General features: G+C 53.2%; 1 protein-coding gene and 1 long non-coding RNA gene across 4 annotated transcripts in view; one reads left to right on the forward strand and one right to left on the reverse strand.

The window, feature by feature from the left end:
• Nav1 (neuron navigator 1) overlaps nucleotides 1-17,346 on the reverse strand; it is a 258,871-nt gene that overhangs the window by 148,713 nt on the left and 92,812 nt on the right. For 2 of the 3 annotated variants that reach the window (XM_042258202.2, XM_016000991.3), the window contains exon 4: nucleotides 3,927-4,730. The exons of the other annotated variant lie outside the window; for it this stretch is intronic. In XM_042258202.2, coding sequence (XP_042114136.1) covers nucleotides 3,927-4,730 — 804 coding nt within the window. The remainder of the gene's footprint in view (nucleotides 1-3,926; nucleotides 4,731-17,346) is intronic. 3 annotated transcript variants of the gene reach the window in all.
• On the forward strand, nucleotides 11,443-16,204 carry LOC121821268 (uncharacterized). The gene is made up of 5 exons (XR_013043289.1): nucleotides 11,443-14,136; nucleotides 14,660-14,818; nucleotides 14,960-15,068; nucleotides 15,281-15,475; nucleotides 15,901-16,204. It is a non-coding gene; the product is annotated as an uncharacterized LOC121821268 (long non-coding RNA).

Here is a 17,346-nt window from a genome sequence, read left to right on the forward strand (position 1 = left end):
CACACACACACCTGCCTACTGGGTGAGCTTGCATACACAGGTAACACACACACACACACACACACACACACACACACACACACGCCTGCTGGGTGAGCTTACACATACACACCTGCCTGCTGGGTAAATTTGCACACCCCACACACCCCTGCCTACTGGGTGAGCTTGCACACACACACACACACACACACCTGCCTGCTGGGTGATCTTGCACACACATGTAACACACACACACACACACACACACACACACACGCCTGCTGGGTGAGCTTACACGCACACACACCTGTCTGCTCTGGGCAGTGATTATGGAGTCACATCTCCACTCCCCACCAGGGTACCAAAGAAAGAAGTACGTGTGAAAACAGGTCATCCCACAGCACTCAAAACAAATCCATGAAGCAACCCTTTCCCAGCCCTCCTCCCCAAAGCCCAGGGGCCTTAGAAATGGATAGCTTCCTGTCTTTCTTCCTCAATTCTATTTGGTCTGTGCTTCTGAGGGCAGAGAACTGTTGTCATGGAAACCCCTCCTTGGATGCCAGACACCTTCTGTGAAAAAACAGGAGTAGGAACTCAAGATCCTGGGTTCTTTCAGACCCTGACCTCGGACCATCTTAATTGTTTTACTCTGTCCATTCTTCCCTGGAGAGCTGAATGGCGGGGGGCAGTTGAATGTTTGGGGAGTCAATAGACTGACTTTGCTTGAATCTTTAGACAGAGGGCTGATGAGCTGAAGTATGGTTTGGGATATAACTGCCATTTTAACTTCTCTATGTTAATATAAGTGCTCTCTAATCCACCTGGGATGTTTACAGGGTCTAATCACTGTCCCACCCTGATAGGATGAGCCATGGGAGGGGCCTCTCCACTCATATTTGGGGAAACTGAGCCCCAGGGGAGGAACCAGAACTTAGGACTCTTGGACAAGGATTTGGGAATATTAGTTTCTGCTTCGCCCCAGAGCTGGCCTGGTGGACTTGCTCCAGAGCCAAAGCTATCTCATACGGACGATCAAGTTCGGGCACTGGAACTGGCCTATTTCCCCTGGGGCTCCCCCTCAGCCTTCTAAGTTTCCAGGGCTCTCCAGGGGGACCCTGGTTACTTGGCAGCTTTCAGGTTAGGGAAGGGACAGGGAGGCTGTTTAGATCATCTGGGCCCCAGCTGAGTTTTGGGGAAAGGATGATCAGATTTCAGTTCTTCCCCTTTATTCTAGAAAGGTTCTTATTTGGGGCTGCCTGCCCCACCTCCCTGCCATTTGCTTGGGAATTTGGGACTGAAATGGTGCTAGGGAATGATTATAAGCTGGTACTGGACCTCATGGGCCGGAGCAAAAACTCCATGACTTTAGCCGTGGGGAGACATCACAGCAGGATTCTCTCCAGAGGCCACTCTGCCCCACACCACGTTCCTCCGACACAGGGCACACGTGTACAGGCCCTGGGATGCCAGTCAGTTCTGCTATCCCCCTTACTCCTGGACAGTGTCCCCTCTACCTCATGTTCACACAGGGAAAAGGCTTTGCCTAGTCTCCAAATGCCTCCCCATCATCTGATGCCAGAGGGTATCCTGGGGCCTGATGCCACCCTGTCTTGACCTTCTCAGCTGGAGGCAGTACAGCAACCTCTGCAGACTTCCCACCTCTTCCCTCCACCTGAGAGTGAAGCGCCTTAGCCTCCACGAGGCCTGCTCCAAAAACTGCTCTCCGGGCCCAGGACCTTCCTCAGAGCCCTCCACACCGGTGGGCCCCTCCTCCTCCTCCTGGGTCCCCCATGGAAGAGCTGTAACTGAGGATGCAGGAGGAAATGCATTCCTCAGCTCAGGAGACAGGCCCTCCTCGCACTGTGGCCCAGCATCTGCCCAGCTAGAAAGGGGGGAGCACCCTTGTCACCCTATAATTGTTGCGTGGTCTTGTGGAAGTGCGCTCGGGGAAATGACAGCTGAGCCGGAAGGACTGAGGCCCCCTAGCTCGGCTCCTTTGCCCCTCCTGCCCCGAGCCAGCTCTAGGACCAGCTGCCAAAGTGCGTGTGGTGCCCCATCTTGAGAAGCAACTAAGAGGCCTTTGATGGGCAGTGTGGGGAATGCCTTGATTACGGAGGGCTTAGCTAACCCACCCCAAACAGAGGAAGCTCTGACCTTGAAAATGGGGCTGTGCCCTCTACCTGTCCGGGCCACACTCATCTTCCCCTGCCCAAAGCACATGAAGGCCCTTTCTCCCTCAGTCCTCTCATTCTCTCAGGCTGTGTTCAATACAAGATAGCCTCGTGTCTCAGTCACAGTCCCATGACCACCTTCTTCAGAGAGGCCTCCCTCCTCAGTCCCTCTCTAGAACAGCGCCCCCCACCCAGTGCCTAGCGTTTTGTTTTCCTTATCATCTGTCTAAGCCCACTGAATGGCAAGCTCCTTGAGGGGAGGACCTCTGATAGCAGGCAACAGGGTGGCACTTCCGCCTGGCACTTCTGCACACTCCATCCCATCCCCCCCTTTTCACTGTCCATCGAATTGGGGGGGGGCAGCTTTCTAAACGGACAAGGCTGCTTCCCTCCCTGTGCCCAGTTCCCTGACTGCCTCTGCAAAAGCCATCCGTGTCAGAGGCGGAATCCTCGTTCACCAGACTCTGTCTGTCAGAGGCGGAATCCTCGTTCACCAGACCCTCGCCACACCACAGGCAGGGATGTCTCAGGAAGACTGCAGCAGTCTGAACAGGTTTCCTTCAGCATTCTCCAGGGGCCTTGGGCGAGCACCCGCTCCTACCTCCATCCATCCATCCATCCATCCGGTCACTTGGACCGCTACCCTCCTCTCGGCCCCGCCCCTTCACACGCTCACGACACGCCCCTTCCCAGCCCCCAGCAGAGCTGGTCCGGGCCTGCAAGGTACCCAAGAAGATGGGGTCCCTGGGCTCCGGCGCCTGAGGATCCACATCCCATCCACTGCAACAAGTCCGTGCACCCGAGGTGGCTCGCGGCCGACCTCCCGCAGCCCCTGTATTGCCGGTGTAAGCTTCCGAGGCACTGAAGCCTCCTCGTCAGGCACATCCTCCATGCATCCCTGTTTGAGGACAGGCTCTACAGAAAGAAAGCACGGTTCCCGGGCTGGCTCCGGGTTTTTTGCTCGGACTGTTCAGGCTTGGAGAACAATGGAGCAGCTAGCTCTCCAGCTTCCTCCATCGAGGAAGCTTTGTTCCTCCCTTCCCGCCAGCTTGGCTTTCATTAGCCAAAGGGCAAAGGCTTCTCGGGAGTCTCTGCGCAAAAGCCCAGACCTTTCCTAAAACACTTAGGGGGATGGGGGGGGGGTTGCTTGGGGTTGAGGAAAAGGACGCCTCCAGATGCGCGCAGCTGGCTGCCCGCCCGCCTCCCTGGCCCCAGACACTTCTTGTTGCCAGGTCCCCCACACCCGGGAAATCCGATTCAAGCTCCCACCCGGGGTCCACAGAGGAAGTGGAGCCTCAGCTCTGCTCCAAAGACCAACTGGCCCTCACATCTGCTCTCCCTACATCTGTGCTCTAGATCTGGGCTCTTACCAATGCTCTCCTGGCAATTTTGGATGCTGTGTTATCCGCCGCAGACCACTCCTCAGCTAGTGTCTCTACCAACCTCACCGTGGTTTGCCATATTAGGACTCTGGACTTCAAAATTCAGGGGAGCTAATGGTTTCTGAGGACCTCAGTCCCCGCGCCCCCATTGTCCACCCTCACCTCCGACAGGCCACAGCAGAGCCCAGGCTACCACCAGCGACATCTTTAAGACATGCATTAGCCAGACACAGCTGGAGGTAGGCCAGCTCTGCACATCTGGGCAGCAATGCCCCTCCTAACCTGGCCGGTGATCATATAAGGGGAAAGGGAGGAAGCTTCGCTTTCCCCACCTCTCCCTGCAGCGGGCCAGGAGAAAACCAGGGGCGGGGTGGGGCGGGGCGGCAAGACTTACCCAGCATCTGGCTGAAGAGCAGCTGCTCCAGGTCGCCCAGCACGGTTACCACGAGCTCGGGGTCCACCTTGAGGAAGGCCCGCTCCTCCTGGCCCTTGGCTGAGGGCACAGTCCCTGAGCCCTTCTGCGCCTTAGCCTTGCTGGAAAGCAGCTCGTCATCCGATTTGCCATCGTCGCTCACCGCTGCCTCAGGCGCCTTACTGAGAGGCTTGACCTCCGCATAGGGTCCGCGAGGAATCCGACTGGGTTTGCCTAGGCTGGGCGCTAGCGGAGCCAGTGGGGTCTTGGCGCCGCCGCTCGCGGGGGCTCCTTTGGGCTGAAAGAGCGAGTGCTCTGATTTGGACAGTGTCTTGGACATTAGAGGAGCCTCGCGGCCCTTGGGCCCCAATTTGCCCAAACCTTTGGGTGCCTTGGCCATATCATCGCTCCACTCAGGCTCATACAGCTGCAGCTTTTTCTCGGAGTCCGTGAGAAACGAGAGGTTGGTGAGTGACTTCTGTTTGCGCAGGTTGGAGGCCGGCGGCCCACCGGGGACACGGCTGTCCACGCTGCCGGACTTGAAGACCTTCAGCTCCGCTGCGCTGGCCTTGGCCATACTGCCACCGCCGACCGCCGCCTTGGCGCGCTTGGGCAGCATGCCTCTGCCGTCCGCCGCGGCCGCCTTTCTGCTGGCTCCCCGAGGCTCGTCCGCGCCCTCGTCGCCGCCGCTGCCGCTGCCGCCGCTCAGCTCCACCTCGGGCTGCACGCTCTTGACGCTGCTGCCCAGCATTCTGCCTGCCAGGAGCGCATGGACGATCCGCGCGTCTGCAGGCACGGGGCGGGGGAAGGAGGCGGGAGCGCCGGGAGAGGAGGGGGCGGAGTGGGGAGGGGGGAGACGGAAGAAACCGCGGAGGAAGGGGAGAGGAAGGGGAGGGAGCAAGGGGGCGAGCAGAGGGCGAAAGGGAAAGAGATGCAGGGAAGGAAGCCCGGGAAGAGGAAAAGGCAAGGAAACAGCGGGAGATGGGGCGGGGTCGAAGAAAAAGGGGCGGGGCGGGGAGAATATAAATTAAAAAATTTAAATCAGTCAAAGGAAGGATGGAAGCCCGGAAGCTCCATCGACGCGGGGACGTGCTGCGATGCTGGGATCTCGTCTAAGTCCCCGGCGGCCGATCTGTGCTGAGGGCCGCACACTCCCGGGCAGCGCCCTCACCACACTCCTCCTTCCAGCTCGCGGAGAGGCTGCGGGCTGCAGCTCCCAGGGAAGAAGGGGAGGGGGAAGGCGGGGAGCAAACAGGAGGAGGGGTGGAGTGAGCGCAAGGGGAGGGAGGGAGGGGAGAGAGTGTGTCTATTTCTGGCTCGGGAGGGGGAGGTGTCTGTGAGCTGAGCCCTGGGGGCACAGAAAGGATCCCACCCGTTTTTCTCCTTGCTTGCTGCAGAGAGGTGGGGTATATGGTTTCCTGCTGCATCCGGGAAAATGTATCCGTGGAGGAGATTTAGGGGCTCAGGTAAAGGTATTGAGAATGGGTATCTGTGGACATAGGAGAGAGAGTTGCCCGGTGGGGTCCTGGGTAGAAACCGGCAGAGCCCGCCCAAGGGAAGTTCCCACAAACCACCTTCGGTTTCCCCCTAGGAAAACTCTCTTGGTACCTTCAGTCCCTCTAGGGCACAGTTTGCCCTCATAAGCCCAGAAGGTAAGGGGCACAGTACAGGGCAGGGTGGTTTAGACAGGGCTCAGGGTTGACAGGGAAGGGGGGGGGGCTGGGATGTAAGAGGAAGGGGCTAACCCTTGGGAGCAGAAGTCTGAGTCCCCATTCTACTTGATCACATGACCTTGTCAAAGTCATTGCAGCTTTCTTGCTGTCTGTCACTCCTACAGTGGTTATAATACAGCTTCATAGGCAAAGGGGCTTTGAAACCTAAGGACTCCAAAGAGACGTGGCATCGGTCCCTCTGCCGAGCTGCAGAACCCATGAAAAAGATCCTGGATATGTCGGTCCCATCAGCATAGGCGCTCTCCAAGTGCCCCACTAGCCCAGGGCAGGTGTTGATGGTTAAAGGTCTCTGAGGTCTAAATGCTGGACACCAGGTGCTGACCAGAGCCCAGGATGCTCTAACTTCCTCGGTCCCAGTTGAGAGTCTATAAACCTTTCTAGGACAGGGACTAGAGCAGAGAGGCCGTGTCGAGCGCAGCTCTGAGAATGGGAGTTATTGGGCAGAGAGCTCTTTGGCAAGAGCTGTGGACTTTCAGCTGGCCTCAGAGATCCAAAGAGAGATGGAGAGTCTGGCCTCAAGGGACTCAATGTCTGGCAGGGAATACAAGGCAGACAACCCAAGACTTGGGGAAATAACTTTGTGCCTGTGAAAATGAAGTGTCGAGCACATTTATCTCAGGGAGGCAGGCATGGGTATGTGTTCTCCTCACAGGAATGACAAGAGGTCCTTGGGAAGAGATTGGCCAGGAAGACAGTGCTCAGAGGCCCTGAGTCCAGATCTTAGGAAACACAGAGGTGGAGCCAAGACTGTGAGTCCATGGAGGAAACAAGCAATTTGAAGCTGGTCAAAGGAATACTGAGTAGTATCCTGCTAGAACATGACCAGGCATAGAGAGGCTGGCCATAGGACACACACATCCTCATGCCTGAAATAAGCTCCTAGTTCAAGCAAGAGTAAGAGCATCTCTGATCCCACAGACTACTTGTAACAGTGTCACAAACAACTAGAGCTTGAGATCCTCCTGCCTCAGCCCCCCTGAGTGCTGGGGTTACAGACAAACCATCGTTGTTAAAGTCCTCATTCTTATCCACCTGTCATCTTGTAATTTAGTCGAGATTTCCCTGATTCAATCCGGTGGAAATGTTGCTTTCTCTAAAATTACAATTTAGAAACCAAAGGATACCTGTGGGCTGATTTACCAAGTTCTTGGTTGTTGTTGATAGTTTTCCCCCTGCATGTAAACTCATCTCTGCCTTAGCTAACGAAATTGGCTAATTACCATCCTGACTGAACAACCCTAGGTCCATCCACCCACGTCTACTGCTGCAGCCAAAACGCCTGGCTTAACCTGAGCCCTCGTCCCTGGTGTCCATATCTGTAGTAAAACCTTCAGCAGTTTATGAAACCCTAGTCCATGATCTGTCTGTCCACCTGCATTTCCTTTGCTCCGGATGCCTACTGCCCCTGGGACCTGACCTTCCTTCCGCCATGGTTGTCTCACTCCCTTATTCGATTCCACGTGTTAGCTTAGTTCTTCCTCTTCTCTGTATCCTCTTTGTTCCTCTGCAGCTTCTCTCATGGGATATCATATTCCCCAAATCTCAAGTCCCTTTTCTCCCTCCAATAAACAGCCCCTGAAATTCTGCTTCTCGTTAGAAGAAGACAGAGCAGATAAAGGAAAGATCACTCCTCAGACTTTTGGCTGAAATCAAGTTGGTATCTGTTCGTATCAGAAGAGAGGCACCGCGCCTTCCTGCCGTCTAAGTCTGGATCCCTCTCCCTCCCACTCACCTCCCAGCACATCACCTGTCAGTTCCTGAGATGTAAAATACTATCTATGCACAATGTCATGAATTAACTCACTGCCAGTCCTCCTCCTGTCTTGAAAGGGTCTTGCCATGGCCGGGTGGTGGTCCCTTTAAACACTATCTTGGCATCTTGGAATACTCCAAGGCTCTCTAATACCACCTCTACCTCCATCTCGCCCTTTTTATTCTTTTCACATCCCCTGAATTTCCCAACCATTCTCTCCTGGAGTGCAAATGCTCTGCTGCCGTGGCAACAGCCATTCTGGCATCCGTCGATAAAGCCGATATGTACAGAGCCTTTCCTACAGCGATTCCTCAAAAGAGGGGGTTCTGCCATGTCATACTATCCCCAGGATCAACCCTGAGCCCCTCCTATTCAGTCATTTCCCCCCTTTGCTACCCTGCAAAAAACGCCAGGGCTCAAGTGTTCATTGCATTGGGACCAACGATCATTAATGGGCTGGGCAGATGGAGGAGGGTGCTGTGATGTCAGTAACCTTATGTGAGGACTGGTTCCCCGTCAGTTCCTGGGGAGGTGGGAAAAGAGGCTGGTTTGGAAGCATCTGTATCTTCTTCAGTCCCTCGGTCTCCTAAAACAAGCTCGATACTCCATTTCTGCCAGTTTCTGTAGTGGAAATGGGCTGTGTAATTTGACCATATCTGTTGACTATTATCTTGAAGCAATTTGAGGAATGAAGATGTAGGCCTAGGGCCAGGGACAGGCATGCTGTGGGACTTGACATTCTCACACCCCTGTGACTAGAAATGCTGTAACCCAGGGTGAGGGGGCGATGGTCTGGGGCTCTGCCAGTTGGGCTAATGTTAGTGGAGCTGGAGGGAAGAGAGAAGAAGGTAGACACGTGAGCTAGACTGGTCCTGCCCTGATGACCTTGAAAGGTGACCTTGGACGAAGGGAGTGTGAGGGAGACAGGAGTGGGCAAAGGAGCCCACACTTTGCTCCCCACCCAGCACAGGACAGAGTTCGGGGACAGGTGGTACTTGTTTCTGTGCCCACAGTTAGGATCTGGAGATCAAGGACTGGAAACGCAACCACGTGACTGCAAGCCTAGCCTATCCATCCTGGGCTAGGGCTGGGGGTGCTGTCAACCCCAAAGAGTGACAAGCTCTTTCTTTAAGGCTTTCTGGGCTCATCCTCCTGTGAAGTGCCTGCTTGTCACTTCCCAGGAAGATTCCGACAACCCGTCTCTGTAAAATCTATTGCTCCTAACTTCCTTCTACCAGGTCATTTTTCTATGTCACTCAGTCCCTCATTGGGGATGACAGAATGTGGGCAAGGCCAGGCTAGAGACTGTGGAAATAGCTGATGTTTAAACAACAAGTCTCTAGAAAGCCCATCCCCAATGCTCATGCTGGTTCGGGTCAGCTGGGCTAGCTGCTGGGGGATTTTCGGATCACAAAACTAAAAACTCTTGTCCTTGTGGAGTTTATGTTCATATGGGCAAGACAGAAAATTAGCCAGAGATACCAGCCACTTAAAAGCACTAAGGAGGGGCCAGCAAGATAGTTCAGTGGGTAAGCGCACCTGGCCCTAAGCCTGACGACCGGGGTTCCATTCCCAGCATTCACGTGACAGAACTGACTCCTGAAAGTTATCCTCTGGGCTCCTACAGACACACACACAAAATCAATATAAAAAATGCTAAGGAGAAAGAAAAATGGAAATAAGAAATTCCTGATGTGTTGCAAAGACAGCAAGGGAGATAAGAGCTCGGCCAGGAAAGGAAGGAATGCTGCAGAAAGAGAGTGAGAGGTATGGTGGGAGGCGGGGCATGGGGGCCTCCGAGGTCTTCATATAAGGACTTGTCATGCAGAATAGCACTGTAGGCCAGGGAGAGACCTGGCTTCCCCTTGGAAAAGATCACTTTGAGTCTTATGTGGAGGCAAATTGTTGGGGTCATTGGCTGAAGTGGTGAATCCAGCTGAAAGATGATGGTGCTGGGGATGGCGGTCATGAGAAGTGGTCAGCCATGGTACACTTTGGAGCCATTAGAAATTTGCTCTTTGGCTAAATGTGGGTGTGTAGGAGAGAGAGTGATCAAGGATATTTCCCCAAGGTTTTTGGCCAGTACAACTCTTGGATAGGAATCTGTCTCTCTGTCTCTCTCTGTTTATTTTTTTTTGTCCTGGAACTTGATTTGTAGACCAGGCTGGCCTCAAACTCAGAGATCCTCCTGTCTCTCTCTGCGGTCCCCGCCCCTCAATGTGCTGGGATTGTTAAGACAGGCTCTCACCAGGCTAGCCTTGAACTTACTGTCCTCATGCCTTAGTCTTTTCTGAACGCTGAAATTACCCACGTGCCATCAAACCTGGCTCTCCTCAACCCCTGGTGAAGGAGAATGCTTCTCCTTTATGGATGGCACCCCGACTCTCCCCACAGTTCACTGCAGCCTCTGTAAGGATTTCCTCACATCTGTAGCCATCATTCATCACGCGTTTATTTGTGTTTCTCAAGAATCCATTTTTCTGGTTGGACTTGTCCTCAAAGGCCATCAAAGTCCTGTGCGCACAGTGGGCTCTCAGGGATAGTTGGTGAATGACGACTAACGAAATGAATGAATGCGTGACTCAGAACAGATGTGTGGGGCCTGTAAACAGGGGTGACCTCTCAGTACCCTGTGGTGAGAGACAGCACAGCTGGAGTGTGGAGTGGAAGCCAGGCCTCTGGGATGGCGGCCCAGCCACATCTTTTCTCGCTTCTCTGTAGCCTTAGGACAGGAGGCTCTGTCCTTGTCCCCTTCGCAGGAAAAGCCATATCTTCGGGGGATGACCTTGGGACATCTCGCTGAAAGACTACCTCATGCCCCCAAACTGCTGCTGCGTTCAGAGGTATGGGGGAGATTTCCTGCCCTTCTGAGAGAAAGGGGCAAGCGTGTCCGAGATATTCTCACAGCCCAGCCTGTCTGGCACACGCATTAGTACTAAACAAGGACTAGAGTTCACCATTTACTCCGGTGTGGACAAGAAAATTCAATAATGGACACAGTGATGTCACACAACGCCCCAGCATGCTTATACCTCCAGGAAGTCCTCCTAGATTGGTCTGCTGCCTGCCTACTAGACAAAAATGAGGCTTGGCAAGCTGAAAGCTGGTAATAGAACCAGGGTTCTAGACCTCAGTCAACCCCCACTCTGCCCCTGCCCCAGTCCCAAGAGGACAGAAATGTGGATCAACCCTAAGCTGCAGCACGCATTCCTTAGAACTCCTGGCATGGCCTTCCCCTCCTCTGAGCTCTGACAGGGCAGGGATGGTACAGAAAGGAGCGGGGAGGCCTGGAGAAGAAGACCAAGTCATTTCCGGTCACACGAGGAGACAGGATCTGAAGCCAGCTAGACATCTCCTTGAGTCTAGGGAGGCACTGACCCTCTTCCAGGGGTCTGTAGAACCTGAGGTAACAGGAGTTAAGGGCTGTTCAAGAGAGCCTGCTCCAGATCTGGTGTGTAAGGGCAGAGGACAGGCCCCTCCTCCAGCCACAGGCTCCTCAGGATCCCCAAGGCTAGAATGTCTGGGGCCAGCAGAGTCTAGCTCAGGGCTGGGCTGCTGTTCCTTGTTCTTGCCGGGTGTTCTGGACCCCACGCCTGAGCATGGGACCTTTCTTCCTGGCGGCTCGTTCTCAGAGGGCTGTCCTGGAGGTGGGAGGCGTGGGCTCAGGATCTGCAGGCATTAGCTACAGCTCTGTGATCTGCAGGAAGAGGATCCCTAACGTGGTGGTCTGGGTGGCCTTGCAGGTAAGGAGCCCCCCACCCTCTGGGGCCTGGCTGCCACACAGGCCTGTGCTGACCAGGACACAAGCCCTTCACAGCTCTGGCATCACCTCCTGGCCCTTCGCTTTCCTCCTTGCCTCTGTCCAGGTCTAAGCCACCCCTGCACCTCCGCTTTGCCTGGCCTTTCTCTATATGTGTTCAGGTCCAATACCTCTTGCAAGGCCTCCTTGCTCAGCCTTCTTTGACCGCCCCACCCAACTTTGTGCCTTTCCTGCCCGCTGACTGTAGTCAAGGGCTACGGAGTCATAGTCTGCTTACTTGCATCCCGGGGCGGGACCCTCTGCCACCACTGAATTGAAAGCCTCCTACGTAAGGCAGACAGTGATGACGTACTGAGGCTTGCTGAACTGAGGACAGGTGATCCCACAGGAACCGGGTACCAGGGGCCCTCTTACACACATTATCTACCTTATTTCATAAACTCTATGAGTCAGGGAGTACCACTGTCTTCATTTAGTGGAGAAAGAAACTTGCCCAAGACCATACTGGGGGTACCCAAGATAATGAGACTTTGAGTGCCACTCGGTTAGGGTCCTACAACCTTCCACAACATCCTTCAGCCACTGTAGCTGAAGCTGGAGAGCTGCTTCATGCTGCATACTGTTCCAAGAAGCATGGAGCCTCCTTAACATGAAATCCCACGGTCCTGTTGATGAGATCCTGTAACCCTACACTTGCTGCCCCAGAGGTTAAAGTGGATTTAGGCTCATGGTCACGGTTAAGACTGGCCCACTGCATCCAGGGAGAGAAGAGTGTGGGTGGGTGGGCGGGGGCAGGGGTTGGGGGGGGAACCATCCCGTGGACAGAGGAAGTGACGCACAGTACAGCTAGCCTCTTTCTTGCCTCAGCTTTATGAATTCTGTCCTTCTCAATTCCAGTGACCCTAACAGCCTCCACAAGCTTGAGATTGGGGTTTACCCTAATCTCACATCTTGGAGGTCCTGGGTTCTCTTCTGGACTTGCTACATGGCATTAGATGCCTGTTTTCTCTGCACCTCCACTGGTCCTGTAAATTAGGTAGGTGAGAGGGTATGGAATCTCCTCTTCCCCTGCTCTTAGGACTTCCAGCAGGGAAAAGCAGGAAGAAATACCTAATCTAGGGCACTCTTTCTGAAATTGTACCAGTGAAAACCACATCCCCTTGCTTCTCTGGTCAACACGAAGTCCAGATGTTTCCACGTGTATATTATGTGCCCTATATATTACTATGGCAACTGTCCCATACACACAGATACAATGGTTCTTGCACACTGAGCCTCAGATGAGCTCTGTATCGCCCAGATTACACGGTCCATAGACTAAGACCAGCCTAGATTGGTTGTCGTGGAAACTATGGGCATGAGACAGGAAACTTCAGGCAAGCAAAGGGAGAGGAGAGGAGAGGAGAGGAGAGGAGAGGAGAGGAGAGGAGAGGAGAGGAGAGAGAGAGAGAGAGAGAGAGAGAGAGAGAGAGAGAGAGAGAGAGAGAGAGAGAACATATTCACTACGAACCAGCAAACTACTTGCATGACCATGTATCCTTTTTTTTATGGTCTAACCCAGAGTCAAAGCAGACACATGCCGTGTCTCACACTGCTGAATCACAAGGTTACATGGGACCTCTGAGATAGTCTTATACAACATTTTCCCTCAGGAAATAACTGACCTATTTGTAATAAGCCCTATTGCTTCACCGAGGGCCAAGTAAACCCCCACACAGAGTGAAAACACAAGGCCCACAGCCGAGGCTGTCTTGCCAACCCAACTGATGACATCCTACCACAGAAATAACTTTGTGATCTGTATCCACAGACCAGATTTAGGAGGTCAGTAGACCGAGTCACCAAATATCGGCCACATGCCCAGATGTTGGCCATTTGTCTCTGAGACATAACGTCCATCAGTTTCATAAGGAAGTTCCGGAGCTTCAACAGTTAAAGATAACTGTATGAATAAAAAAACCGCAACCCACCTTAACAAGACGTGGCCCAGAGACACCTGAGCAAGCACCGTCCCAAGAGAAGACACTCTCACTCTGTGGCTGCTCTCACTGGCCCACTGACACCTCTGAGCTTTATCAGAGTTTTTGTTAGGTTTCTCAATAAGACACAGCATTCAACAGAGGGATTCATATTTCAATTATTTTTAACCGGTATCACTGGCAATTACTTGGCACAGGAAAATAGCTCTGCAAATCCTAGAAATAGTTCTCGGTGCAGTGGGCGGGGCTTTCAGAGCCGAGATGAGAACTTCACCTTCTCGGAGTCCTGTTTTATCCCCGGGTAGCCTGCTGCTTCCTCCTGCCTCCACACGAACCCAGCCTCTACAGCAGGAAGGATGCAGTGAGCTCACAGCATCCTGCTCCTGGCTGGACCTGTTTAGTGTGGTGTCTCAGGCTCCACACTCCCTGCTCCAGCTCCACGGAGGCTGAATTCTTCTTGGAAGTTCCCTTAGCTCTTTGACCCCCCATTTACACTGCAGAACACCCTCTTTTTGTATCAGTGAAATCCTTAGAATAAAGTACAGCCTGGTGTGGTGGCTTGTGTCTTTTAATTCCAACACTTGGGAGTCAGAGGCAGGCAGGTCTCTTGTGAGTTCCAGGACAGCCTCCTGGTCTATCTACATAGCAAGTTCCAGGCTAGCCAGTGCTACGTATTGAGACCCTGTCTCAAAACAAAAACAAACAAACAAAAAACCAAAACAAACAAAAAACCAAAAAAATAAAACAGAAGGTATAGTCAGCTATTTCTTGACGTTTTCCTGTTCCCAGGGCTTTGCCTGCTCTGCGATGAGAGACATGGAACTCACTGGTCCTACCTTAGTTTCCTCTGAAGTCTGGGACTCCTGCCCCTCAGGGTGACACACAGGATGGAAAACAGTGCCTACTGTCCGTGACTCCTGTGTCTGTTGCCTCACTCTTCAAGTGCTCGTCCTGGAGCGCCTTCTGTGTAAGTCTACTAAGTAGCCCTGAGGGGCAGAGCAATGAGCTCTAATCCTCTTGCCAAAGGGGCCATGTGGGATGTGGGAGGATCTGTTGCAGCTTCTGTGAGGTACTGAGACAAACACAGCTTTGACTCCTTGGGACAAAGCACCTGCAGGTCTTTACCTACGTTGGGATTTCCAGAAAGATCACAGTAGAGAATACTAAGGAGGCTGCGCAGACTTTGCTGGGCAAGACAGAGGCCTGTCTGGGGAGATTCCTAAGAATCAGGCCATCTCTTATGCTCAGACCTTCCCCATGGTTCACTGGCCCATAATAGTTAAACAAGGGACTGGGGTTTCTAGAAAAGAAAGCTGAAGCAGTTGTCTACAGTTAGAGAGCGAATCTCCCTACAGCCATCAGGATGAAGCCAAGTCCAAGGGAGGCAGGATCCGGGGATGAGGACAGGGGTGTGCAGTGGGTAGCCATTCCAACCTTGATCTGGAAGTTCCAACCCTCATTGAGGCTTCGGTAACTGTCACGCCTACAAGGCGGGGCCAAGAGAGGGCCCTGAAGACTCAAGAGATCCAGATGTGCCAGCTCTCTTGGTTCCCTGACCCTGGGCACTAGAGGTAGACCGAGCAGAGTTCTCCAGAGAACACCACCAGACTGCCACGCCTTTCCAGACTCTGTAAACTATCCATTCACTTGTAAGTTACCCCACAAAATAAATCTCCCTTTTAACTATGTGGAGTGGCCTTAATAATTTCACCAATCGGGTGTCACTCCCAGGGAAAGCACAGAGGTGGGGGGCTATCACTAGCTCATCTATTTGCTACTCATCTTCCCAGCATCAAGGACTCCAGACAGAGGGGCATGGCCCTAGACTGCTTGAGGTGTCGTCAACTTGACCAAAAGTTAGATTCACCTGGGAGACGGGCCTCTGGACACACCCACGGGGTAAGAGCAGACCCATCTTCATTGTGGGCGGGACTGATTCTTGGGCAGGAGATCCTGGACTGTATAGGTAGCTAGAAGGGAGGGCCGAGCACAAGTGTGTATGCATTCACTGCTCTCCGGGAACGGCTCCCCGCTCCGCCATGGCTCAACTTCTCCGCCATGATGGGCTGTAACCTGGAACTGTGTGGCACTACTGTTGCTTGTCATTTCAGGGAAGTCATGAGGCTGGAGCTCTGCCTCTCATCTCTGGGACAGGACACACACAAGCCAGAGCTGAAGCATCTCCAGGATGCTCTGTGGACCCTGTACTGCTGAGTGCTGAACAGCCCCCAACTGCATCGTGAACCCCACAGGGACGGAAGCTTTTGCCTATTTTGGTCAAACTTCTAAAATGCACCTGGCACATAGTAAGTGTTTAATGAAAAGGTTGATGTTGACTATGACGTCCTTCTGGGGTTGGGCAGGCAGAGGCCTTGGTTTTCTTAGTGCGGAGAAGACAGGGAAACTAGGCATTCTCAACGCTACGTGTTGTATTTGGAAAACTCAAAGTGGCAAACACTGTGTAGGGCCCCTCACACACCTCTAGCAGGGGGGATGTGGGGAGGGCCTGGCCCAGGGCAACAATGGGAAAGGGGACTTCAGGCTGCCCCGCCTCTGCAGTTCTTGATTATTTGCTAAAATTGTTCCTACTGGGTTCAATTTACTCTGGAGATAAATCTCATTGCCAGCCAAATGCTGTCAGGAGGAGTCACTCAGTCTTCTCGCTCCCCGCTCCCCCTCCAAGGCAGCGGAATCCAGATCTTTCTCTTTCTATTTCAATCCCCTCTGGCAGGATACCTCGGATGACCTCCCTTCTCTAGCCTCTTCATGTTGGCCATCTCACTGCTTCTCCCTCAGGCACTGCCCCCTCTCTGGACTCCACATGTCTTCTTCTTCTTCCCCAAGGTCATAGCATATATGGCTAAGGGTATGCCCACCCAAGACTGCCTGAGTTCAAATCCTGAATGGACCAAGTTGGGCGAATCATTTAACTGCTCTGTACTACAGTTTTCCCATCTGTAAGGAGGGGTGATGAGGACAGCCTTTTGCTTGATAACAAACAATACTGGGCATGTATTAAATAATTAGTATGCGTCAGGCTCTCTCCTATGTATTTTTCCTATATTGAAGCACTTAATTCCCACAAACCTCTAGGGGAAGGTTTATTTATTTGTTCATTCATTTATTTAATACTATTTTAAAAAAATATGGTCTCACATAGCCCCTGCTGGTCTTGAACTCATGCTGGAGGCAAGGATGACCTTGAACTCCCGATCTTCCTGCGTGGACCACCAAAGCCCTGAAATTACAAGTGTGAAGCCACTATGCCCAGCTGCAACCAAGTCATTTATTACCCCCAGTTACAACCAAGGTAACAGAGGCTCAGAGAGATTGTCTTCGCCGAGCAACCAGAGAGCGGGGACCCGAGGGGCCAGCTGTGGAGCCAGGCTCCAGCTCTCATGCAGTTGTTGGAAGGATTAAATATGCTTACAGCAATGCCTGGTTTACAGAAAGCCACAATAAGTGGCAGCTGCTGCTACAAGTGTTATGCCCTCCCACCCCAACTCCTGGGAAGCCTATTGGTCCCAGATGGCCGTGGGGTTTATGTGAAAAGGGTCTTCTGAGCTCTGCCCACACTGCAGCCTCCTCTGCCCCATTAGGGACACAGCCCCGGAGCACACTGACTATCATCCACTCTGTACTTGCTCTATTTTCTGGTCAATTGTCTGCATGTCTCTTTCCACGGATGGCTGGGACATCAGGCTTATCCTGGCCTGGAAGTCCCCAGAGGACAGGGAACACAGCGGTGTGAACTCAGCATGAAATGACATGGGTCTGGAGTGACAGCAGTGCCATGTGACATCCCGGGGCCTGCTAGGATGGAGGGAGATGGCGACAAGGTGCTGGGGCTCATGATCCCATTTTCTTCCCTGTCACTTGGGGGGGGGGTGTCTACGGCAACTGGGCTGAGCTTGGACGGTGTGCAGTCACCACAGTGAGTCCTGGCGGCAGACAGAAAGGCCAGGGGATGAGAGAAGGGCGTGTGACCTACAGACAAGCAGGGTCCGAATCCTGGCACGGCCTGGAGCTGCGGGTCTTGAGACAGGTGTCAGAGCCTCCTCTCAGGGCCTCGGGTGTTTCCTTTCTAACAAGGGTGAGACCATGGTTGACGAGCCACGCTGTGTTCACAACGGACTTTGTGTAAGAAGCACCTAGTGTGTGCTTACACATAGTAGGC

This window comes from Peromyscus maniculatus, chromosome 11, assembly GCF_049852395.1.
Source record: "Peromyscus maniculatus bairdii isolate BWxNUB_F1_BW_parent chromosome 11, HU_Pman_BW_mat_3.1, whole genome shotgun sequence".
NCBI lineage: Eukaryota > Metazoa > Chordata > Mammalia > Rodentia > Cricetidae > Peromyscus > Peromyscus maniculatus.